The 23,989-nt window shown below is 39.4% G+C and overlaps 1 protein-coding gene across 4 annotated transcripts in view; it reads left to right on the forward strand.

Moving 5' to 3' along the window:
* Positions 1-23,989, forward strand: part of HEPHL1 (hephaestin like 1) — a 60,727-nt gene that overhangs the window by 24,249 nt on the left and 12,489 nt on the right. For all 4 annotated transcript variants that reach the window (XM_042460205.1, XM_042460206.1, XM_042460208.1 and 1 more), the window contains 7 exons: positions 3,835-4,047; positions 5,265-5,478; positions 6,501-6,640; positions 9,859-9,990; positions 10,649-10,755; positions 18,056-18,278; positions 18,949-19,088. In XM_042460205.1, coding sequence (XP_042316139.1) covers positions 3,835-4,047; positions 5,265-5,478; positions 6,501-6,640; positions 9,859-9,990; positions 10,649-10,755; positions 18,056-18,278; positions 18,949-19,088 — 1,169 coding nt within the window. The remainder of the gene's footprint in view (positions 1-3,834; positions 4,048-5,264; positions 5,479-6,500; positions 6,641-9,858; positions 9,991-10,648; positions 10,756-18,055; positions 18,279-18,948; positions 19,089-23,989) is intronic.

Genomic DNA, 23,989 nt, shown 5'->3' on the forward strand with positions numbered 1-23,989 from the left:
ATTATTATTATTATTATTATTATTATTATTATTATTATTATTATTATTATTATTATTATTATTATGCTTTATTTATAAAGCACTGTAGATTTGCATAGTGCTGTACATACAAACAATAAAATAGATAAGAGTAAACCTGCCCATGGCATACAATCTAAGAAATAATAGCATAATACATATAAATAATACCTAACAATACAGAAAACGATTCAATAAAACATGCAACAAATTAAAAACATCAAATAGCAAATAATAGTCATGCAATGCCAGGGAACGCTTCTCTGAACAGGATGGTCTTCAACTCTGTTTTGAAACTAGTTAAAGAAGTGAAGACCCGTGAGGCTCATGGGGGAAAGAGGTTCCAGGAGTGAGGGGCAGCAAGTGAAAAGGGATGAATCCAGGACGGGGCAGAGATGCAGTTGTCCCGTTTTTTAAAAAAAAAATTAATAAATTTGGGTGGATTTTTCCTCTGGGAGTTAGTAGAGGGGACTCTGGAGACCAGAGTTCAAATCCACTCTTAATAATGGAAACCCATTGGGAGACTTTGGGCAAGTCAATCTCTCTCAGCCTCAGAGGAAGGTAACTCAAATCTTGCTCACACAAAAACCTGTGGTCAAAAATGCACAACAACAGCAAGTTAGTAGATGACTGCAAACTATCTTTGGGGAACATTTGACATTTCCCCCTTCCCAATTCTAGAGGATTCATTGAGATTCATTTCAGTTTTAGAAACAACAGCAACAACTCTGCCATATGTCCTGTTCATCCTTTGCCTGAATAGCAAAAATAACAAATCAAAAAGTCCTTTTAATCAGACAGATTATAATTTAAATTCATTAAGCAGGATCGCAGGCTGAATCAAGAAATTGTGATTAGGTCCTCTAATTTTCCTGGGTGCAGAATGAGCTGACTGCTGTCTTTTTTTCATCCACTATGTCTTTATTAAATGTACATGAACCCAGTGGGAGGTGATTTTTACAATGTTAAAGAAGCATGAAATTAGATCTGTAATTGAAGATGGATGAAATCAGCCTTATTAATCCTAGTGGATGGTTCCATTGCTTCAGATCCTCCTATACAGTCCCACAGATGTTGCACTGAATGGGGTTGTGACCTTTCAATAGATTTTCTCCTGTAATCTTCCTTCCCTCGTTACATTTCTACCCACATAACTCTTAGAGAGAACTCAAAGACATAACCTTGTTAGTCTGGAAAAATCAGTAAGCAAAGGGATCATGTAACACCTTTGAAACTAACTGAAAGAAAGGTGATAGCATGAGCTTTCATAGACTTGAGTTTACTTCCTCAGATGCAAGCTACCAGCTTCTTTCTTTCTGTTAGTCTCAAAAATGCTACAAGATCTCTTTACATACTTATAGCAAAGTATGTACATTTTGGGCATGGATAAGCTCTGACAGGATAAGGCCCCTCACCAGATGTGGGGATGGGAACAATATGCAACCCAAGAACATAACAGCCTAATATGTACTGCAATGGTTGGCCCTTCTGGAGGTGCACTTAGTTTGTAGTTTTAAACAGTGAAAAAAGTGTGCTTCCATGCATACTCACTGAAGAACTACCAAGAATTTAATGTGCACAAGCAAAAGGGACAAAACACAATAACAATGAGGGACATTGATCCCAGAGAGAGTCAGTGCTGCCAAACTGTGTGAATGGCTGTAAAAGAACACAATCACTATATTGCTATTTCTAGCTGTAAGTAACCATTGGGTAGCCAGAAATGTGGGGGAGTCTAACAACTTTCTTTTCAGTGTGGCAGTGAATCCATTTTGCCTTTCAATCAGAACTTTAAGGGAGGTATCCAAAGAGATCAACTTACTTTGAGAATAGAATGTACTGCCTGGGATGACAGCAGGAGCAGATTCACCACTCTGTCAGAACCCAGCAGCTGCCACAGAACGAGAATAAAACAAAGTTGAAAAGACAAAGTAGGAATGAGAAATTGTGAGGAACTGATTTTAGAGGGAGAACCTATAATTTTACACAGGTTGTACAGATGGGATGGGTTGATGGTATGTGTGTGGGATGAAGCCCATGTTGCAAATTTGTACTGAGTTCAAAACAACCTAAGTCTGCAAGTTTTAATGAAGTTTTCTAGTCACCCCGCTCCAGACAGTATGTGATTAACACAACCAATTTAGTGTACACTCTGTGAACTTTGGCAGCTGGGTATTGTGAGTGGTTGCATTCCTGTATGATCTGAAATGGACACTTAATAACAAGTTATTATCCTAATCAGACATTCACAGTAATTTACTGCCGGTGAATTAAGTTTCATTATAGTCATTAGGCATAATTGTAGCAATGGCAACTTTATCTTAGATGTCATGGCAGCTATCCACTTGCCCTTATCCAAGGAAATATTATTAAAGCAAAAGGTTATGTATCCACTGCTGTCCTTATAGAATCTCTTAAGATGGACGCAACACAATCAGATGAAAGTGCTGATCACTTATTGAAGCAGGGATAAGAATTTTGTGGCTCATCAGATATTCTTGAACTGCAACTTCCAGTAGCTATAGCCAGCATAGCCATTAGTCAGGAACGAAAGTTACAGCCCAGAGACATCTGGAGGCCTGCAAAGCTCCCAGCTGGCAACCTGTAGCCTTTCAAACTCTAACTTCTGTCAATCCTTGCCACCAAGGCCAGTTGTTTGGATGATGGGAGTTGTAATCAAACAGCACAAACAATGTTTGTGTTGCCCTGCATGTCTGCCTGAGCTGTGTAATCTATTTGTAAAAATGCAAGAAAAGTCCTAAAGAATCCTTCTAGTCCAACATTCAGTTTGGAGCAACAACCACCAAATTGTTGCAATGTGCCTTTAACTTATGGCAACCCTAAGGCAAACCTGTCATGGGGTTCTCTTTGTAAGATTTCAGTTTTGCCATTGGCTTCCACTGAGACTGAGAGAATGTAACTTGCCCAAGCTCACCCTGCGGGTTTCTAAGGCTTAGAGGGGATTTGAATACTGGTCTCCAGAATCCATTCAACACCCAAACTGCTATGCCACACTGGCTGTCAACCACTAGATAACTCTGCAAAATTCCTCGCCAGGGCATCTAGAAAACAACAGGCCTCTCTAATTTATCTTCAGCATCTAGCTGATAGGAAGAAAATCAGTTCCTGAGACAGAGGTACAAAGCGGATGGAAATGCAGCAAGTCTGTCTGGCTGCTGCACGAAGAACTGCAACATCAATCATAAAATGCCACTAAGAAAATCCAGTATTCCTTCAACCAGTCACAGTGTCAAGCTTTATGTATCCACAGCAAAGCCATTACTCCTGGGTTAGAGAACCTTCAAAAAGGGTCAAAGGAATATTTCTGATATTTACTCCTGCCACTCAGTGGCCATTTCTGACCTTTATTCATGATGAAAACACCAACACTAAATGCTATTTAGATAGGTCACCTATTTTAAAATGTCCCCAGGATAGGGTAGAGAGTGCCCCAGAAAAATCAGTGAGGAAAAATTTTTGATTTTGCGGGAATTGGGCAGCAATGTGTAAAGCCCCTTTCCCATAAATCTCAAAATAGAAAGGAAATGTACCAAAACAGGGCAATGAGGAGTGACCATGGTTATCATGGGATACTAACTGACTGTTGTGATTAAAGTACATAGAATCATAGAGTTGGAAGAGTCCAACCCCCCGCCATGCAGGAACAATGAAAGAGAAGCTAAAGGGGGAATAGAGTGGAACCCTAATACCTTCCAGTGCTGCTATACTTCCTCGCAACATGTTGCTTCTGTGAGTTTGCAGAATTATATACAAAACTCTTATCCTCTGAGTGTTTTCTCTTTCTTCTCTTTTCAGCTGTCAATGGTTACCTGTATGGTACCATGCCCAGCCTCAAAATGTGCAAGGATGACAAGGTTTCTTGGCATATGATTGGATTAGGCACCGAAACCAACATGCATGGTGTTCATTTTCAAGGAAATACCATCCATTTGGGTGGAAGAATAAGGGACACACTTGCCTTGTTCCCTCACACTTCAGCAACAGCGCTGATGCAGCCAGACCAAGTAGGTAGGTTGTAAGAGCAGAACCAGTATCCTTTTTTTCCACTTGGCATTAACCTGTTTCCTTATGCTCATTTAAAGTTCTTCATTAAATACACTTTTCTTACAAGTTTTAAAAAGCTAGAAAGATTTTTCAAAAACTTTTGATGTTAATTGAGTGGTCATAATGTGAAATTCTACTTTCAGCCTATAGTTTGGCATATTCATTATTCAACTGCAAACCTTGCCTCCAACTTTTATTCTTTTAACTACTTTTTACAACCATTGACCAATTGTTAAGACAATATTTATCGCCCCATCTTCACAACATATGCATTATTTATGGATATTTTATTCATTTAAACTATTTTAAAACCACCCTAAGATAAAATGTCCATAGTGTTGTACCCTAGGAATAAATACATTAAATGCAAATATGTTAAACCAGTACAACTTAAGGTAGTGGTCCCTGAATTGGTGCCAGCCTCATTGGCTTCTGGGTTCCTGGAGAGTTTCCAGGAAAGAAAGAAACAGTTGTTATCAATGGGCACAAACATGGTGCTTGTCCCTGGCACATAGGGAGAAAAATTATGCTGGTCCCCACATCAGATATCTCAAGAAGCACTGAGAGGAGCAACATTTTTTCTGTACTCGGCTCGTTGAATCCTTCATTCAGTTGGTGACAGTTTTTGTATTATACTAACTTATCTGTTACCAACCTGCTTTACTTTTCTCCTGCAGCTCCTTGCCATTACATAGTGCCACATGACACATTTACAGCAGTTTTATACCATGTTAATAGTCATGGCTCCCTCCTATGGAGTTCTGGGATTTATAAATTGGTGAGATACCAAAAATTCTCTGCTAGACAGATATAGGACTATAGTTTAAAGTAGTTCATTGGAGCTATCTAGCAAAAAACGTTTTAGTGCTCACCAAACTACACATCCCAGGACAGGGTTCCAAAGCATGCAAACAGAGCAATTAAACTGGTGTCAAACTGCTATAACTCTGTAAGTGTGGAAGCACTCCCGGTTTTGTATTCACATACTTTCTCATGTAAACCTCCTCACTTTTTATTTCCTTTGCTGTTCTAATGTAGCATGTCTTAGAATATAATCTTTTGATAGAGACGTTTGTTTGTTGGCACAGTTCCTTACGATTTGAGGTGCCACCATACAAATAAAAACAGCAACAATGACAGTTGAGCTAACATTGTGAAAAATGGCATAAATGTCTTTTCAGGGACTTTCCAACTGGTTTGCACAACATTTGATCATTTTACTGGTGGGATGAAGCAGATGTATGAAGTCAGGTCCTGTAAGAAGAGGTTGCAGGACGAGAAGTACTATGGAACTATGAGAACCTATTACATTGCTGCTGAAGAAATGGAGTGGGACTATGCTCCTGAGAAGAACTGGACACAGAAGAAGGTGGAGAGAATGGACAAAGAGGAGAGGTACTGACAAATGCTGATATTCTTCCAGGGCTGCTGCCACATGGCAGAATTAATGCAGCTTCACAGCTTTAACACAGCTCCATCGTATGGAATCCTGGGATTTGTAGTTTGTTGTGGCATGAGAGCTCTCTGTGACAGAAATATCTCACAAAACTACAAATCCTAGCATTGAGCCATAGCAATAAAAACAGTATCAAACTGCATTGATTCTGCAATATAGATGTGGCCCAGGTCAAAGAACATGGATACAGTACAGTACCTGGAAGATTCAGGCACTGCCACTTCTCCTCTTTAAAAATTAACCTTCAGGAAAAATGTTTGAGCAGTTGTAGAGCAGGACAGCACCAGAGCTTGGAAGAGATACTTTTTGGGATGATAACATGGCCATACTGTCTTAAGATTCTGGGAGTTGCTGTTCTAAAAATTAACTTTTCTGAGGTCCCGCCAGAGCAGTCTTGTTGTGAACCATGTGTGAGAATCATTGACTCAGAAAGGCAGAAAATGCATTAAGTTAATGACAAAATGACTGGACCATTAATCCATATAGTGGATTATGGACTCTCATCCATAAAGTCACAACTAAGTCCCATTATAACCAATGCAACAAATAAGCCAGGCGTGCTAATATATCCCATTAATTTCAATGGCACTGGCAGCCTGAACCCATGCAAATTTATTTGAAAGTATGTCACAACTGGAAATGCAGGTCAGACTCACAAGTAATTTTGCACAGAGCTGCAATCTGAGGCATACCTATCTGGGAACAGATTCCCTTGAATGCATCTGGATAAACATTTGCAGCTGTGTGAACATGCATGGTTCATCACACTAGTTGAATAGGGGATACCATTGTCCTCCATTTCATGTCTCTCATCTTCTCTGTTTAACAAGACTAAAAAAAATTAAGTATCATGCTATTGCAATCCCAGCTTGCATGTCCATGTATCAATGTATTTTCATGTTGCTGCTGCTGCTTTTATTACTAGATTTTTAACTCTCTTCGTTTTAAAATGATTTTCAAGTTACGGACATGTATTTCTGAGTCAAGGTGAAGATCTCATAGGGTCAAAGTACAAGAAGGTGGTTTATAGAGAATACAAAAATGGAGAGTTCACAGAGCAGAAAATGAGGACAGCAAAGGAGCAACACCTTCAAATTCTAGGTGAGAAACTTGGTTGAACCATAAATGATAGAAGGCCTATTCTTGAAAACATATTTAAAACACACGCTTACATCACAATGTTATACATGTCTATTTCAAAATAAGTTCCACTGAATTCAGTGAGAATAGTTTCCATGTAGGTGCATATAGAACTGAAGTCTCAATATGAAGAGGTTACTATAGGATGCAGCTATGGCAGTTAAAGTGGGGTCATACTGTTATAACCATGTAATGTGAAAGGGTCCTAAGAGACTAGGTTATGAACTGGAAATCCTCATAACTTGAATCTCACCCCTTCCACTGATTATATGGCCTCAGTCATCACTCATCTTTTCCATCTGTAATATGAAGGGTAATAATATTGATTTATTATACATGAATATTGTAAGAATTGTGACTAAGTGCTGATGATAACATGAAGCTATTTGGAAACTTGAAAGTGCTATGCATTTGAGTATAAAGTATATTATTAATAATTATATTGGAACATAGTTCATGCTGAATAATGGACAAATGTAGGAAAGGCAACTGAGAAGCACCAGATGGAGGCACAGATTTATGCAATTGAAAAGAGCAAGCACTCACTGAACTGGACTGGGAATGTGGGAACCTGTGGTCCTCCAGAAGTTGTTGGACTGAAATTCTCATTATCACACATGACACCAAGGGCCATGATCTGGGGTAACAGGAGTTGGCCCAACAACATCCACAAGGCCAAAGGTTCCTCATACCCACAATAAATACACAGCTATCTCTCTTCAAAACTGCCATTTGGATGCATTGTCTCTGAAAGAGTTTTGCATTACAGGCAGTGGGTTGCAAATTGAGAGTTTCACCAGGAGGAGGAGCCACATCTCACTAATGGCAAAATGTTTCCAACATAGGATCAAATTAGGAGTGTGAAATAAGCATGTGTGTTTCTAAAGCCATTGAATATTTAAAATATTTCATTAATCTTTTATGCATTTGAGCAAGAGATTTGGAGTGAAGAATCCATTTTATCTTGTCTTTTTGGAGGCAGGCAGAACATTCTGAAACATAATATATATAAGCAAACTCTTGCTTTGAAACATGCTTCTTTGAAAACTAATAGGGTTTGAATGGATACCCTTTTGGGTGAATTTGTACCCAGTGTGTGTAGCTGTGAAAAGGCAGTATAATTAGAATTCACTGAAATGCTCCTAATATTATTATTATTATTATTATTATTATTATTATTATTATTATTATTATTATCATTCATTCATTCATTCATTCATTCATTCACTCATCCATGTATGTGTTGCCCTTTTCTCAATATTGGGACACAAGTCACCAAACAAAAGTTAAATGCAGTTAAAAACAATGACAAAAAAGAAGTAAAAAGATATAAAAAGTTATTAATAAAATGCAGTTAACTGATCCACAGAAATAAAAAGCCTATAAAACAGATTCATTAAAAGACAAAAGATGAAAATCAGCAAAACATCCCATAAACAGCACACCAAAGAACCTCTTTTAGTCATTTCTTAGAACAGCAGGGATGGGGAAAACACAACATATGGGTCCTCAGAGTTCCTGGGACCACATTTTGCACTTCCAAAGTCCCACAGGAGACACCCTTCTGAGGGACATTGGGTCTACTTGTGCCACATTTGGGTGGGTTGAGTTCTCTCATGCCACATTATCCCCACACACACACCACAACTCCTGAAAAAGACCCTTAAAAACTGAATTCCAGAACTGAAATTGATATGAAGTCAATATTGGTTGTGCTGTGAGGGATGATGTGGTCCATAAGAGGGTCATGGATGCCTTCTTTCCCAGTTGCCCATCTCTACTTTATTCCCTCAAAAATAGGTATTCTGGCAGTATACACACTTAACTCCATGGTTTTAAACTGTGTTAATTTTTTAATCTGGTCAGTTAATATGCTTTTAGTCTCTTAAAGCATTTTTATTGTTTAAATTTTGATTTATTTTAATCAGCTTCAATCAATTTTATTTCCATGTCACTTTGAGAGTTTAGGATATAGGATGGAATATAAATGTTCTAACAACAACAACAACATTTTAGAAGTGGCATTTTACTAAACTCAAAGTTAAATTTGTACTAAGAATATAAGTAGCAAATAAATAGGGTTTTTTGTTTTGTTTTGTTTTGTTTTAATTAAGTACTCTGTTTTATACTAAACAAAGATATTTGTCTTGATGTGCTTTGGCACAGTTTTGAATACCTGATGGCACCAGATCCCATCTGATCTTTGAAGCTGAGCAGGAATCACCAAGGAATACTAAATGCTATAGGCTATATTTTAGAGAAATGCTATGGCAAACTAGGGCCTAAATACCCTGAAGGCACCAGATCCTGTCTGATCTTAGGGGCTAAGCAGGGTCAGTCCTGGTTAGTATTTGGATAGGAAACCACCAAATGCTGTAGTTTATGTTTCAGAGGAACTGGCAAAACCAGCTCTGCGTATCCTTTGCTTAAGAAAAGCCTATTAAATTCATGGGGTCACCATAAGTCAACAGGCTACATGAAGATAGATACTCATATGTACACACACTTTGGGACAAGGTTGACGTGGTTTGTAGCCTGTGTACTACACACAGGGAATATACTTTGGTCTGCACTCATCCCCAATGTTGGGTAACTGTTCAGGGACCACATGACAATAGAGTTCAGCACCTTGAATAGCTCCTTTAAATTAATATCAAACATCACTGGCCCACTATCATGAAAACCAGCAGCCATCGCAGCACTTAACCCTTGATGTCTTGGAAAGGTCATCTGAGCAAGAAAAACAACTGGTTTACTCTTTCACCAGTGAAAGGCAGTAATTTGGTATATTTCCTTCAGACTAAGCCCAGTTTAAATTTGTGCAATAGTTTTCCAAGTAGCCTCACCCAGAAAACATGTTCATTTCGTCTAGAACAATTGGTTTTATCCATACACAAATTTAGACTGCAAAATAGATTTCAAGATTTATCAAGCCACTTGGAAGTACAGTAAGTGCCATTGAACACAGTGGGGTTTACTTTCAAGTGACCATACACAGGATTGCAGTGTTCATCAGTAAATCGTTGGAAAATCATACACCCCAAATTTGATGACATGCAGGCCTAGTTATTATCATTTCTTAACTGTCTTAAAATGAAATTATGTTTTTTGTTTTGTATTCCCTACAATTTTACACTATATAAAACTCAGTAACTGCTTCTTATTGTTTTTTTGCTTAGGGCCGTTGGTCCATGCTGAAGTGGGTGACTCAATACTAATTGTATTTAAGAACAAGGCTAGTAGGCCTTATTCTGTATCAGCACATGGTGTAGAAGAAGGAACTGGAAATAAAGCACGCATCACTATGCCAGGTATGGTGCAGGGAGCACCCCACCCTTAGGACCCTATCGCATAGGGTTAAAACCCTGGCTTACCTTTCCCAAAAAAGTTGGGTGTTATCGCAAAGAAATCACTGCCAAATCACCACCCAGGTCTATCCCAGGTGCAGCCAAGGTCCTGTAAGCCACTTTGGTGGCCATTTTTAGAAGTCGGAAGCATCTGTGGCTGGCATTTTCAGAGAATGCTGGCATGGAAGTGCCAGCATTCTCTGAAGATGCCAGCCACAGATGCTGGTGAAACATTAGGAATAAACTCTTCCAGAACATGGCCACATAGCCCAAAAACCCCACAAAAAATATTTTTTTGTTGTTGTTGTTTTGGAGTGGTTGGGTGATCAGCTCTTGGAAATGTTTTAAGTGTGATTCTTGCATGGCAAAGAACAAGACTAGAAGATTCTTTTGGTCCCTTCCAACGCTAAGACTCTATTCTGATTCTGTGTTCTTTCACGAGTCTTTTCACTGTGTATTCCTGCATGGCAGGGGGTTGGTCTAGACTGCCCTTGTGGCACCTCCCATCGCTAAGACTATGAGTATTGAAAATGCACCACTCGGTCATGAAAGTCTAGATTTTTACCATATTTATTACAGCCTTGTTCTTCTCCTTTTCTTAACATACATGTATCCTTACCAGGTGATATAAGCACATACCGGTGGAATGTCCCAGCCAGGTCAGGCCCTGGTGTCTCTGATCCTAATTGTATCACCTGGGTTTACTACTCAACAGTGGATTTCGTAAAGGTAACTAAAACCGCATAATGTGTCTCTGTGTGGGGTTTTTTTTGTCATATCTATATTAGTTTTCTAATTATTAAAATATACAAAATATAAACATGTTTACCATATTTACCATTGTTGGTACAGTACAATACATTTGATAAATTTTCTACAACAGTCTTCCTTCCTTTAGTTCGGTATAGAGTACAGAGATTCTACGGTTTACTTCTTGTCTCCCCTTTTTTGGACTCTAAAGTAATTTTGTTATGCAATATCACAACTTCAGAATTTTTTAGAGTAAACTAAATATCCATCTCCCCTCTTTCTCCCATTTGTTACCTTGTATTATCTACTACTATAAATTGTCAATTGTTCTTTAATAGATCTTTATTGATTCCCCACTTCGTATTCCAATATTCAAGAATTGGGAACCAGTCCTTTTCATATTGTGCCATACTTTTGTTTCTGATCTCATACTGCAGCCATTCACTCAAAACCACAAGGTTGCGAGTTCAAGACCAGCAAAAGGGCCCAAGCTCGACTCAGGCTTGCATCCTTCTGAGGTCGCTAAAATGAGTACCCAGACTGTTGGGGGCAAATTAGCTTACTTGCTGTTCACCGCTATGATCTTTGGAATAGCGGTATATAAATAAAACAAATTATTATTATTATTATTATAAGATAATTTATCCATCATTTTCCTCTCATGAACTCTTTGTAGCCAACTTTCGATGTGTCTCTGTGTATTTTGCAGGCCAGTGCCTGTTTGCTCTTTTCAGAGCACCCATTCAAAATCTTTCTTAACCTAACAGCAAGTTGAATATTATTTATGAGAAAGGCTGTAGACTGCCATTGTTTACCTGAGTGGGTTGATATTGAGTTATACCAAGGGTAGTGCATTCAGGCAATACAGAAGTAAAGTAAAGCCCAGAATGGATTTCTTCCCTAGTTTTCTCTTGGGGACTCACCAAAGTCTGAGCTTAAGCACTGTTTAAGTTTGAATTCAACCCCTTTTTGTGGTGCCCCAAGTGCTCCTCTGTAAAAAGATTTTAAGGTTGATACTAAACAGTAAACATGCAAGGAGCACTGTTGAAGGCATAATCAAAAATAAGGACCAGAAAACTGAGGTGCATGGACCATTACCTCAGAATATAAAGTGACAAAAGAAGTCAGTACAGAATAAATGTATTCTTTAACAGTTTGAAGACATATAAAGTCTAATCAGTTTCTTCTTACAACAAACTCCAGCTGCAAGCAAAACAGATTAGCTGTAAGCATACTCGATCTAGTTGCATGTTGGTTGGTCTCATAAAGATATTGTTTTGTGAATTTTGGATGTTATTATACTTGGATCTAGTTTAGTTTGTGTGGCTGCAAACTGTTATAGGTACCCATTTCTTCTGCACTGACTTCTTTTGTTACATTATGTTCTGGAGAAGTGTCCTGTGTATCTTAATTTTCTTCGCTTTATATTTTATATTAAATTTGGAAGTGCTACTTGGATGTTTACTTTTTGGTTATAAGTTGGGTCTGTTATTCAGGTCTCTGTTTTGCTATTGTTGTTAATTTATGTATTTGTGTTCTCTCTCTCTCTCTCTCTCTGTGTGTGTGTGTGTGTGTGTGTGTGTGTGCATCTGTGGCTGAGACAATTCCCATCTATATTTGTTCAAGAATCAAGTTATACATGCAGAGCCTAAATTTCCATTAATTGCAGGACTTGAAGATGATTTTTAAAAAAAATCGTATGGAGATTTATTTCCATCAGGGTAGGGAATGGAGTTAATCCTTCAATCTGCAGTGAAGAATCCATGGTAGTGAAGAGAGCACTCCCCCCCCCCCGCTTTTTTGCACTTTAATTAGCAATAGAACAAAAGCTCTCATTAGTGCCAGTTGTAAAAGGATATTAAAACTAGAATTAGCTTTGTACAGAGTTAATGTAGTGTAATGATTTGAGTGTTGCACTATGACTCTGGAGAACATGGTTTGAATCCCTGCTCAGCCATAGATACCCCCAAGTGACCTTGGCAAGTCGCACTGTCTCAGCATCAGAATAAAGCAATGGCAAACCCCCTCTGGACAAGGAAACACAATGATACTGTTGCCATATGTCAGATATGACTTGAAGGCAAATAACAACAATAACAACAATAAGCTGTGTGTGTGTGTTTGGCATGTGTGTGTGATTTTTGTTGAGATCATGGTTGGGGAAAGAAGTGCTAAACCTCTCTGTTGGAATGGAGAGGCATTTTTTGTTTGTTGTTAACTGCTGTCAAGTTGACTTTGACTTATGGTGACCCTATGAATGTGGGATCACCAAGTCACCATACTGTCAATAGCCCTGCTCAGGTCTTGCAGACTCTGCCATGGCTTCCTTGATTGAGTCTATCCATCTGGAATGTGTCCTTCTTCTTTTCCAGATATCTTCAACATACCCAAGAATTATTGTAGTTTCTAGTGTCTTCGTAGCTACAGTTCATGTGACATTCAGCCAGTATGCAAGGTTATATTGTAAAAAGGAGTATTGTAGAATTATTTTTTATTCATTTTCATCTGTCCTTGTGAAGTTGTTGTATTAGTCATTCCATTTTGCTCCTGTCAAGTGAAACTTTGGAGTCTATGATTCATATGTACTTCAAAAAACTTTTTCATACAGTAAGAAACCTTGAAAAACAAAAGCAAACTTCTAATTAACTTCCACATATTAAATATTCTTATGTCACTTTAGCAAAAAGTTTCAGTACAGACAAATGAATGCCTTTGATTTCTATAGATTTTTTGTGGGTTTTTCAGGCTATGAGGCCGTGTTCTAGAAGAACTTTTTTCCTGACATTTCTCCAGCAGCTGTGGCTGGCATCTTCAGAGAATGCTGGCATGGAAGAGAGTTGGGTATATATACTGTTAATTGAGAAGAGGCGATTTGCATTTTAACCTGTGTATTGTTTTGCTGTTGAATGGCAAGGCCTCAGGATGTATGTTTAATTAATGATCCATTGTCTGTTTGAAAACCCCCTCACCCTGGGTGGTTTTTATTGGCATTTTGCTGGGTCTTGATTTTGGTGGACAAACTTTGTTTACTTTAAAGGTTTCTTCTTTTCTGTTGAAGTTGTCCAGGTGTTTATGGATTTCAGTGGCTTCCCTGTGCATTCTGACCTGATAGTTGTTGGCATGGTCCAGAATTTCAGTATTTTCAAAAAGCATTTTATGCCCAAATTGATTTATAACATGTTCTGCCGATTTTTTTGACTGACCCAGTCTGCATTGTCTCTTGTGTTCCTTGATTTCTGTTTGGACACTGTATTTAGTGGTCTCTATGAAGACTTGTCCACAGTTGCATGGTATGCGATAAACTCCTGAGGCTGTGGGTCTCTCCTGTCCTTCGCTGAGCACAGCATTTTTTGGATTTTCTTGGTTGGTTTGTAGACTATTTGTAGATTGTGTTTCCTCACCAGTTTCCCTATTCTGTCTGTGACTCCTTTGATGTATGATAAAAATACCTTCCCTTTGGGTGATTGTTTGTCTTCACTCCTCTGGTGCTTTTCTGGGTCTGGCAGCCCTTCTGATGTCTGTAATGCAAGGGTAGGCAACCTTTTTGAGCCGGGGGCCGGGTTGCTGCCCCTCAGACAACTGGGGGGCCGAAGCCAAAAAATAAATAATTAAATAATTTTTTAAAAAAATTAAATATATAAATAAAAAAGGACAAATGTAGGACAAAATTTTCAAATGGAAGACACTTTTTTTTAAAAAAATGGAGGACATGCAAAAAAATTTGCTGATTTTTTAAAAAATGTTAATATAAATGCATGTTTCTGAGGCTTCTATAGACAATTGCCCCCCAAAGGCCCCGGTGGCAATCGGCGGCAGGACCGGGCTGGAGCCGGTCCCAAGGCCTCGCCGGGCCGCATCCGGCCCGCGGGCTGCAGGTTGCCTACCCCTGCTGTAATGGAATAACCATTATCCTGTAAAGCCCAGTCTAGATGCTACAATTTGTCTTCCAGGAAGTGGGGTTCACAGATCCTTTTTGCCCAATCCACCAGTGTTTTTATTGTGCTTCTTTTTTGTTCTGGATGATGGCTGGAGTTTTTGTGTAGATACTTGTCTGTGAATCTAGGTTTTCTGTATACTGTGTGGCTCAACTGTTGGTTCGGTTTGCAGATGACCAGGACATCCAAGAATGGCATGTTCGTTCCTTTTCATTTTCCATCGTGAATTGGATGTTTGGGTGGATGTTGTTCAGATGGTTCAAAAACACAGTCTTCTTCTCCATGGCTCCAGTGGGGAAAGTGTCATACACATATCGGAACCATGTTTTGGGCTTTTTTGGTGCTCTTTCCATGGCTTGCTTTTCAAAGTGTTCCATGTAAAAGTTAGCAATCACTGGGCTCAGAGGGCTTCTCATGGCTACCCCATCTCTCTGCTCATAAAATCCATTGTCCCACTGGAAGTAGTTTGTGGTGGGACAATGTTTGAACAGGTCTGTGATGTCTTCTGGAAAAATTTGTCAGATGAGTGTCATGGTGTCCATTATGGAGACTTTGATGAACAAGGAGGCCACATCAAAGCTGATTAGTTTGTCTCCAGGTTTGAGTTCGAGGTTGCTGATTTTTTCTATGAAGTGAGCTGAGTCCCTGATGTAGTGAGGGCTTTGTGGGTAAGGTCTGGAAAAGTGCTGCCTGTATAGAATGATCAACGTAGATGATGAAGGAAATTGTTGCAGTGACCGGCAACATCTGTGCCATGTTTCTTTTCTTGCCAGAGGACCTCTGTTGGCTATATCTGCAGCAAGTGCAAACTAGGTGCCTTGTTGGAAGAATAAGTACAGCAGCTCAAAGCACATCATGGACATGTCAACTTATCAGGGAAGATGAAGCTTTTTTGGAAACAGTAGACCAAACTTTCCCGGAAGGACAAGACATGGAAAATGCCTTTAGGGAGGGGAACAGTTCCCAAAATACAGGAAGCTGATACACAGCAGCAGAGAAGCTTCTTGCAGGTTTGGAGATACTGAACTGATTCCAAGATCTCCCTTTAATCACTGATTATGAAGAACCAAAAAAGGGGGTGAGGACAACAGCTTAATCCCTTAGAAGTGATGGAGATGACCTTGGAGGATGCTATGGATAGGAGGGCTCCTGTTAGTTCCTACAACAAGGAAAGTTGTGTAGTGGTCATGGATGATTCCCTGTTAAGAGGAATCAAAGCAGTGGTGTGAAGCTCTGATAAGATGTCACAAGAAGTATGAAGTCTCCCAGGGGCAAAAATCCATGATATAACAGAGAGTCTGACAAAACCCATCAAGGCTGCTGACATTACTTCCTCCTTCTAATTCACATTGAAACAAATGCTATGGTAAAATATACTATTCAACTTATTGCAAAGGACTACGATGCTCTGGGGAGCAATCTAAAGGACATTGGGACACAAGTTGTTATTTCATCACTCCGTCTTGTTGAAAGACATGGCCAGGAAGAGGGAAGAAAATACTAGAAGTGAGTAACTGGTTCCAGTGATGGTGCTGCATGGAAAGATTTGGGGGTTTGGACCATAGCCTATACAAAGAAGGACTTCTTTCAAGATACGGGTTGCATCTCACAGTAGTTGGTAAGAACATATTTGCTAGGAGTCTCACGTATGTGATCAGAAGGGCTTTAAACTGAGTTACATAAGATATTAGGCATCACTGGAACCTGGCTGGATGTGTCTCATGATTGGGGTCCAAAACACATGACAGAAATAAACCCGTTGGAGACCACTTTAACTGCCCTGGTTGAATACTAGGGAATTCTGGAACAGAATGTTTTGTGAGACATTTAGCCTTCTCTGTCAGAGAACTCCGCTGCCACAATAAACTATAATTCCCAAGATTCCCTAGCATTGAGCCAAGGCAGTCAAAGCGGTCTCAAAATGGATTATTTCTGCCATGTGTTTTGGACCTGGAACATATTAATGAAAGGATATAACCTATTCCAAAGAAATAAACCAAAAAGGAAAGGAGGAGCAACAGCACTATATGTCAATACCCTCTTTGGACCCTATCGCATCGGGTTAAAACCCTGGCTTGTCTTTCCTGAATTCAGTCCTAGTTTGGGAAGAAGCCAGGTGTTATCACGATTTAGTGACACTCGGTCCACACTATTTGACAGACCATATCGCCCTGTTTGAGCAATCACAGACTCTGAGATCATCAGGAGAGGCCCTTCTCTCAATCCCACTACCATCAGAAACAATGGTTGGTGAAGATATGAGAGGGCCTTCTTAGTGGCTGCCCCTAGACTCTGAAAGTGGAAACTCAGTTCCCAGAGAGGCCACAATAGCCTCCTCATTATCCCTCTGTCAACAGGGTAAGATATTCAGACAGGCTTTCAAAACAGAAAGCCTTTAAAGAATGGGCTGGGGGGTGTTGAACTATTTTAATTGTACTGTTTTAAGTACTTTTATCTTTTTTTAAACTGCATTTTATTATTTTAATGAGTGATGTTTCTGTAGTAGTTTAATTCTGTTTTAATGATCACTTTTGTTTTTAATTGTATTGTTCTCTTAAATTGTAATCCACTTTGACTTCCGATTTTGTGGGGAAAGTGGGTATTACTACTACTATTACTACTACAACTACAACCAGTATATGTGAAAAGGATCTAGGTGTCTTAGTAGACCACAAGATAAACATGAATCTACAATGCAGAAAGACCAATGCATTTCTATCCTGCATCAACAGGAGTATAGTGTCCAGATCAAGTGAAGTGGTAGTGCCATTCTATTCTGGTTTGGTCAGATCTCACCTGGAATACTGTGTCCGGTTCTGCATCCAAGAAGGATATTGACAAGCTGCAATGTGTCCAGAGAAGGGAAACTAAGATGGTCAAAGGTCTGGAGACCAAGACTTATAAGGAACAACTTAGGGAGTTGGGTATGTTTAGCTTGGAGAAAACTGAGAGGTGACACCATTTGTTGTTGTTATTTGCTATCAAATCAGCTTCATCTTATGGCAACCCTATGTATGAGAGGCCACCAAGAACCCTGGTCATCAACTGGCTCCTCGTGTCTTTCAAACTCTGCGTTGTGGCTTCCTTGATTGAGTCAATCCACCTGTAGTGAATTATAATCTTTCCCAATTAGGCTCATGATCTATCCAAACCCTATAGGATTATGTCCAATCCTGTAGGTTTTTCATTTTATCAATTCATAGTTCTTCACTGCATTTATTTAAGATACTGTTCATTACAAAACTATATTTTTAAAAAAAAACTGCAGTAGAATAATGTACTGTCCTATATTTATTTTTTTTTTGAAGTTGTTTCCTGATTTGCTTTTTTCCTTCTAATTCCAGGATATGTACAGCGGTTTGATTGGACCACTTATAATTTGCAGAAAGGGAATATTGAATGAAAAGGGTTTAAGGACAGATGTTGATCGTGAATTTGCTCTTCTTTTTCTGGTCTTTAATGAAAATGAATCCTGGTACCTGAATGAAAACATTGGGAAATATCTGCATAAGGATCCTAAAGAATTCAGTTACACTGATGACTTCATGGAAGGAAACAACATGCATGGTATGTTAACTTTGAAACTTAACAAAGGGATACCTTTGAAACTAACTGAATGATAGAAGTTGGTAGTGTGAGCTTTCATAGAACCTACTTCCTCAGATGCATTTGGTAGAGTAGAAGGCTTAGGTGCAGACCTATATAGCACTCTCTGTGTGAGAATGTTCATAGGAATGCAAAACTTTGTGCATGTGGAGAACTCTTGCCTTTTCCCCCAACAACCATCCATCGTTAAAACTAAACTTGTCACCTCATCTCCTCATTTCCAACTTCTATCTTTCAGTTAGTCTCAAAGGTGCCGCAAGATCCTTTTTCATTGAATCCTGTGTTTAGGACTAGTATTGGAATGTAAGGTTTGGATTTAAAGAGGCACTCTACTTGTGCATCAGGACTTTCTTCTTCCTGCTTTCCTCTTCTACTACTCCTGAGACTAAGTAGGAGAATCTCTGGAATGACTTAATATATGGTGCAGAGGACTCCAGTTGTGGAGTGGTGAGAAATGTGGAAAGGTTACAGACCCTTTCCCTCAGTGTCTGCACCCTCCCTTCATGGAAAGGGTTCTTAGAATCCTAGGCAGTCATTCCATGGATGGGAATCCTAGCATAATTTTCTGTATGCAGCAACACATTGATAAAGCTGTTCACTCATTGCAAACCTCTCCTTTCATTCTTTTTAGCAATCAATGGGAAAATCTATGACAATCTCCATGGCTTAACAATGAACGAAGGAGAAAACACAAACTGGTACCTGATAGGAATGGGAAATGAAATTGACCTCCATACTGTCCATTTCCATGGAGAGAGCTTTCTCTTCAAGGTTGGTATAAATCAGGGGTGGGGAACCACATTAGGGTGATGGACCAGATCTCCCACCTTGCACCTCTCCTTGGGCTGAAAGAGGCATAGCCACACCTCTGGCATTAACAGGTCCCCAGCTGATGTACCAAGTTAGGGTTGCCATATGTCAGGACCTCCAAACCGGGACAAATGTAAGACAAATGTAGGGCAACATTTTCAAATGTAGAACACATTTTTTAAAAATGGAGGATACATAAAAAAATGATGATTTTTTATAAAAATGTTAATATAAATGCATGTTTCTTAGACATGCTCAAAATGGAGGACATTTTGGCATTATTCCTAGAAAGATGGCAGAAATGTACTTCTCTTTCTGGCCAAACACCCCCCCCTGCCCAATTCTACAACTACATTTCCCACTCACAAGCAGGCACAGCATTTGTAAGACCACAGGCAGCCCCTTGTGCCACTGCAAACTACATTTCCCACTTCCAAGCAGGCATAGCATTTGCAAGACCACAGGTTTTTTTTTTTTTGCTTTTCCCCCTTCCCTTTCGGAAAAGGAATTAAAACTGCCAAGCCAGCATACAATCTAAACACAACAACACCAAAAAAAAACAACAACCAAATTACATGATTAAAATCTTTTTAAAATACTACTAAACTACTCTGCTATTAAAAAACTCCAGGGATTAGGATTATAGAGACTGGAGGTCCAAACTACATGAACAGAGATTCTACCTAAACATCGGAGAACTCCTGACAGAGGAGTTGTTCAACAGTGGAACATATTACTCCCTCAAAGAGTGGTGGCGACTCCTTCTTTGGGTTTCAAACAGAGGGATGGCCCCGGATGGAAAAGTGTTTCCTTTAGATTTCCGCACAGCAGAATTGGGTTGGACTGGAGGCCCTTGGGGTCTTTCCAACTCTAGATTCTATGATTCGCTTGGTCTCCAGCTGAGAATAATAACTAAATTTAGGTCCGATGTGCAGTTGTTGCAGTTAAATACCCTCGGTCAACTGATCTTGGCAACCTGTGGATGAGTACATCTCCAAGGACTACCTGTATTTCACTTGTTTCTTTTATTTCTTGCGACTTAATGCCCGTAAACCTCCTTAATAGACTCATCCATCAGAATGCAGCTTCCTCTCTTTCTGCTTCCCTCACCTTTCCTAGCATAGTTACCACACAAAAGTTAACTCCACTCCCAGCTTCTTCAACATTCTGGGCTGACTCGTCCCAGCTCTCCACATTCTCACGTCCACGCCAAAGAGAACTTGTAGCACCGTTGCGACTAACTGATTTGGAAATTGTCGTTATACGGTTTGTCGGACTTAATCTCTTTACCAGATGCATGGAGTGAACTGGGTGCCTAGGAAAGGACCTTGTAATCGACTGCGTGAATTGTTGTAGAAATGCAGAGCTGTGGGTATGGTGATCAGGGGTGACATGTTGACTATTGAGTCATCAATGGACAAAGGAGGAGGAGGAAGATGTTTGTCAAGCTTCGGCTGGGTGGCTGCACACAATGAATGGCGGAGGGAGGGGAGTTTGGGAAGTGGTGTGTGCATGTGGTCGGAACCAGACCGGGGATGTGAAAAAACTGGCCAAGAGGTCTCAGAGGCTGGGGTGTTAACCAGTGTTATCATGCCTATTCGTGTGCCTTGGAAGCACACTCGTCTCTCTTCAACCCCCTTGATGGATTGGAGTTTGTAGATATGTTCCAATTTTCATCTTGTCTTTTTTTCCAATTGTAGTTTTTGTTGTTGCTTGTTCAGGAAAAAGGAAAGGTTTTCTTGCCACTTATGTCCTGCTTCTGGGCTGCCCATAGTCATGTATTTTTCACTTTATAAACCGATGTTGGACTTGATAGGCTTTGACCTGGCATGCATATTACTCTGTTATGTTTCTTTATCCTGAGCTAGTGCTTATTGACACCATGGGCATGCGTATAGGATTGTAATGCTAGGAGTAAATGTTGGCCCAGGCCTATGGGTCCAATTACAGTCTTACAAAGACCCCACAATTTAACACACTTCCAAGATTTCCCTTAACGCAGCTAAATGACGTCAGACACTTAGATGCTCAGAATTTTTTTGTGGCTAAAGGTAGTTAGATCCCAGAATTCTTCTGCTCTTTCCTGTGCCGCCCCCACCCACTGATTTTTAAACAAAAATGTAGTTGTTATGTCTTTGAATGTAAGCGGAATGTGGAATTATTTGATTAAAAAAAAAAACAAAAAAACCAACAGCCCTGCCGAGATTGATTTACCACCTCTGAACACTGTTCATTGTTCATTTTGTGCATTTCTATTTTGTACTTGAAGCAAGCCATGTATGGCAAGACAAAAAGTTTATTAACTTGTCCCAACTTTATTTATGCTCTTCAAGTGAATTTTTACTAGCTTTACTTAACAACCATCGGCATTTATTTTACATTAATACAAATTGTATTCAATCTATGATTGCCAGAAAATAGAAACTTGGGTTTCTGATGTGCAGTTCCTACCATTACTCTGCATCTTTCCCCACTGATGAACCAGTATTTATGACATTTGTGAAACCAGCAACTGTCATTTAAGTGTTTATGGTTACATTTGCTTCTTTTGTTTTGTTTTTTACTTAATTGCTTGTTCCGTACCATAAAGCAATTTTCTTAATTTTATATTTTAGCACGGATTTAAAACTTTCTGAGAGGAGGTGCTATTGATTTTATTATTCGCATCATCATCATCATTCACTTGTCATTATTATTGTTACTACTATACTACTATTCTCTTAGTATCCTGCTGGTCCCAGACTGGGACTTCAATGCGTTTCAATAATTAAAAAAACATTTTTTAACAACCCCCACAAAAATACAAAGTTAAACCACAAACAATCAGACAAAAGTAAACCAGGTTAAAAGAGTATTAAAACACAAACGACAACCCGCACACATAGCTGTGGGTCAAATGGATCCAAATACCTTTTTTTGGAGTCATACCAGTCTGGAGCCCTACACACAGATTTGCTACTTCTGAAGTCGATCTCTCCCACTAAGTTGTATCTGACTGCCTTTTGAACAGCTTTAGCTAGAAGCAACCATCACAGACAAGTACATACATACACAGCTTTATATATGCACCCGTGTGAGTCTTGGGTCTTAAAGCCAACTACACAATACCCATCGGACTGATACTCCTGGTGGTTAGTTTACGGAGAAATGTGTTGTCATAGGCAACTATCTTCCCCATTTTAATTATAAATAGTTATATAAGTACGTAATGTTCCACTATAGATTTTTGTGGGTTTTTTTGGGCTATGTGGCATGTTCTAGAATAGTTTCTTCCTGATGTTTCGCCAGCCTCTTTGGCTGGCATTTCTCTGAAGATGCCAGAGCAACAGATGCTTGGTGAAATGTCAGGAAATAAACTCTTCTAGAACTGGGCCACATAGCCACAAAACCCACCAAAATCGATGATGATGGCCAGAAAGCTTTCAACTTCACAAATTCTTCTGTTTATTCATAGACATAGTTTCTGTTCGTTCTTTCTGATAAAAAGAGTTCTTGTAAAACAAAACTTGCATATTGCCAAATTGCTAGATTCTAGTAGCTCTCTTTGGAGATCAATAAAGGAACACAGCTGTTGGGGGAGGAAAGCCGGTATACTTCAGAAAGGAAAGTTACCTTCCGTCCAAATGATTTGAAAACCATTAAAAAAATCTAACATATCCTGTCATACCTTTGAATCTTAATTGAAAGCAGAAAGTAAGAAGAAAGAACAAGAAAGGAAATTTTAACCAGATTTTGTGAAACTCCGTGTCATTTCATTAAGAACAACAAAAATGGACTGGAGCACATGAAAAATTATGCTAGAATTTTTTTCGTGAGACTCTATTGCATGAAGCTAAAAACCAGAATTTTAACAGGACTAAACATGTCTTGGGCTGGTCCCTTTCACAAAAACCATCGTGTCCCTTCTACTGCTGCCTTTTTTACTCCATTTGTTACTGTGGCGCACCTTTTTGTCATCCAGCATAACCTTGTTCAATAGGCTCTCAGTCTCACTGATATCTATTATGTACTGCCTTTGTTTGTAGGTTCCTCTCTTGCTGCAGTTCTGCTTTCTCAGGCAGTCATATGACGTGAAAATCCTTGCTTATGCTCCCTCTCCCCTTGCACAAATTGTGACACCAACAGCTTTCCAAAGCTGTACACTAACGCAGCCGTTGGCTTGGGAAGGGTTGGCAGCACAATTCGTTGTCCCCCCCCATCCTCCGAAGGTGGTATCTGGAGTGCAGTAAATGAACTATCAGACTTGGATCGACAAACAATCCCATCCTGAGTAAATGATGCCAAACCAGTATGCATCTATGTTTACGCTAAGCACAATTGTAGCAAGACAGCAGCAGAATGGATGTCTCCGTGTCACAGGTGCTATTATGAATCCTTTACATCTTTTTATGCTGGTGAACAAGTTTCATACAGCCATTCAAATCGCAGGGACTTAAATGTACTAGTTAATCCTGAATGTATGGCAGAATGCCCGAAGAAACCAAAAGCATCCGCGGAACAAATTATTTCACTAGCTAACTCGCTTGATTTCGGAAAGGCTAACTCATTTTGTAATATGTGCCTATTTTGCAGCTAGAGTGAATCTCAAACCTTGATAAAAAACAGAATGGGCATATAAATATTGTTTCTGATGTTACATTTTGTAGCAATGATCAGCTCTTTTGATTTTAGGCAAGGCTCGTAAGAATGTAGAAGCCAGCATACGATGGACTTCGCACAATAATAGGCAAGAGTTCAGTTTTGTCCCTTGAACAAAGAGTTAAATGGCACCTCCTTACTGTCTTCCACAGCAAGTAACAGCCTTTTATGGTAGGGCCTTTGAGAATTGATTTTTTTCAAGGAAACAGGCTTGTATATTAATG

The sequence above is a fragment of the Sceloporus undulatus genome, chromosome 3 (genome assembly GCF_019175285.1).
Source record: "Sceloporus undulatus isolate JIND9_A2432 ecotype Alabama chromosome 3, SceUnd_v1.1, whole genome shotgun sequence".
In the NCBI taxonomy this organism is placed as follows: Eukaryota; Metazoa; Chordata; class Lepidosauria; order Squamata; family Phrynosomatidae; genus Sceloporus; species Sceloporus undulatus.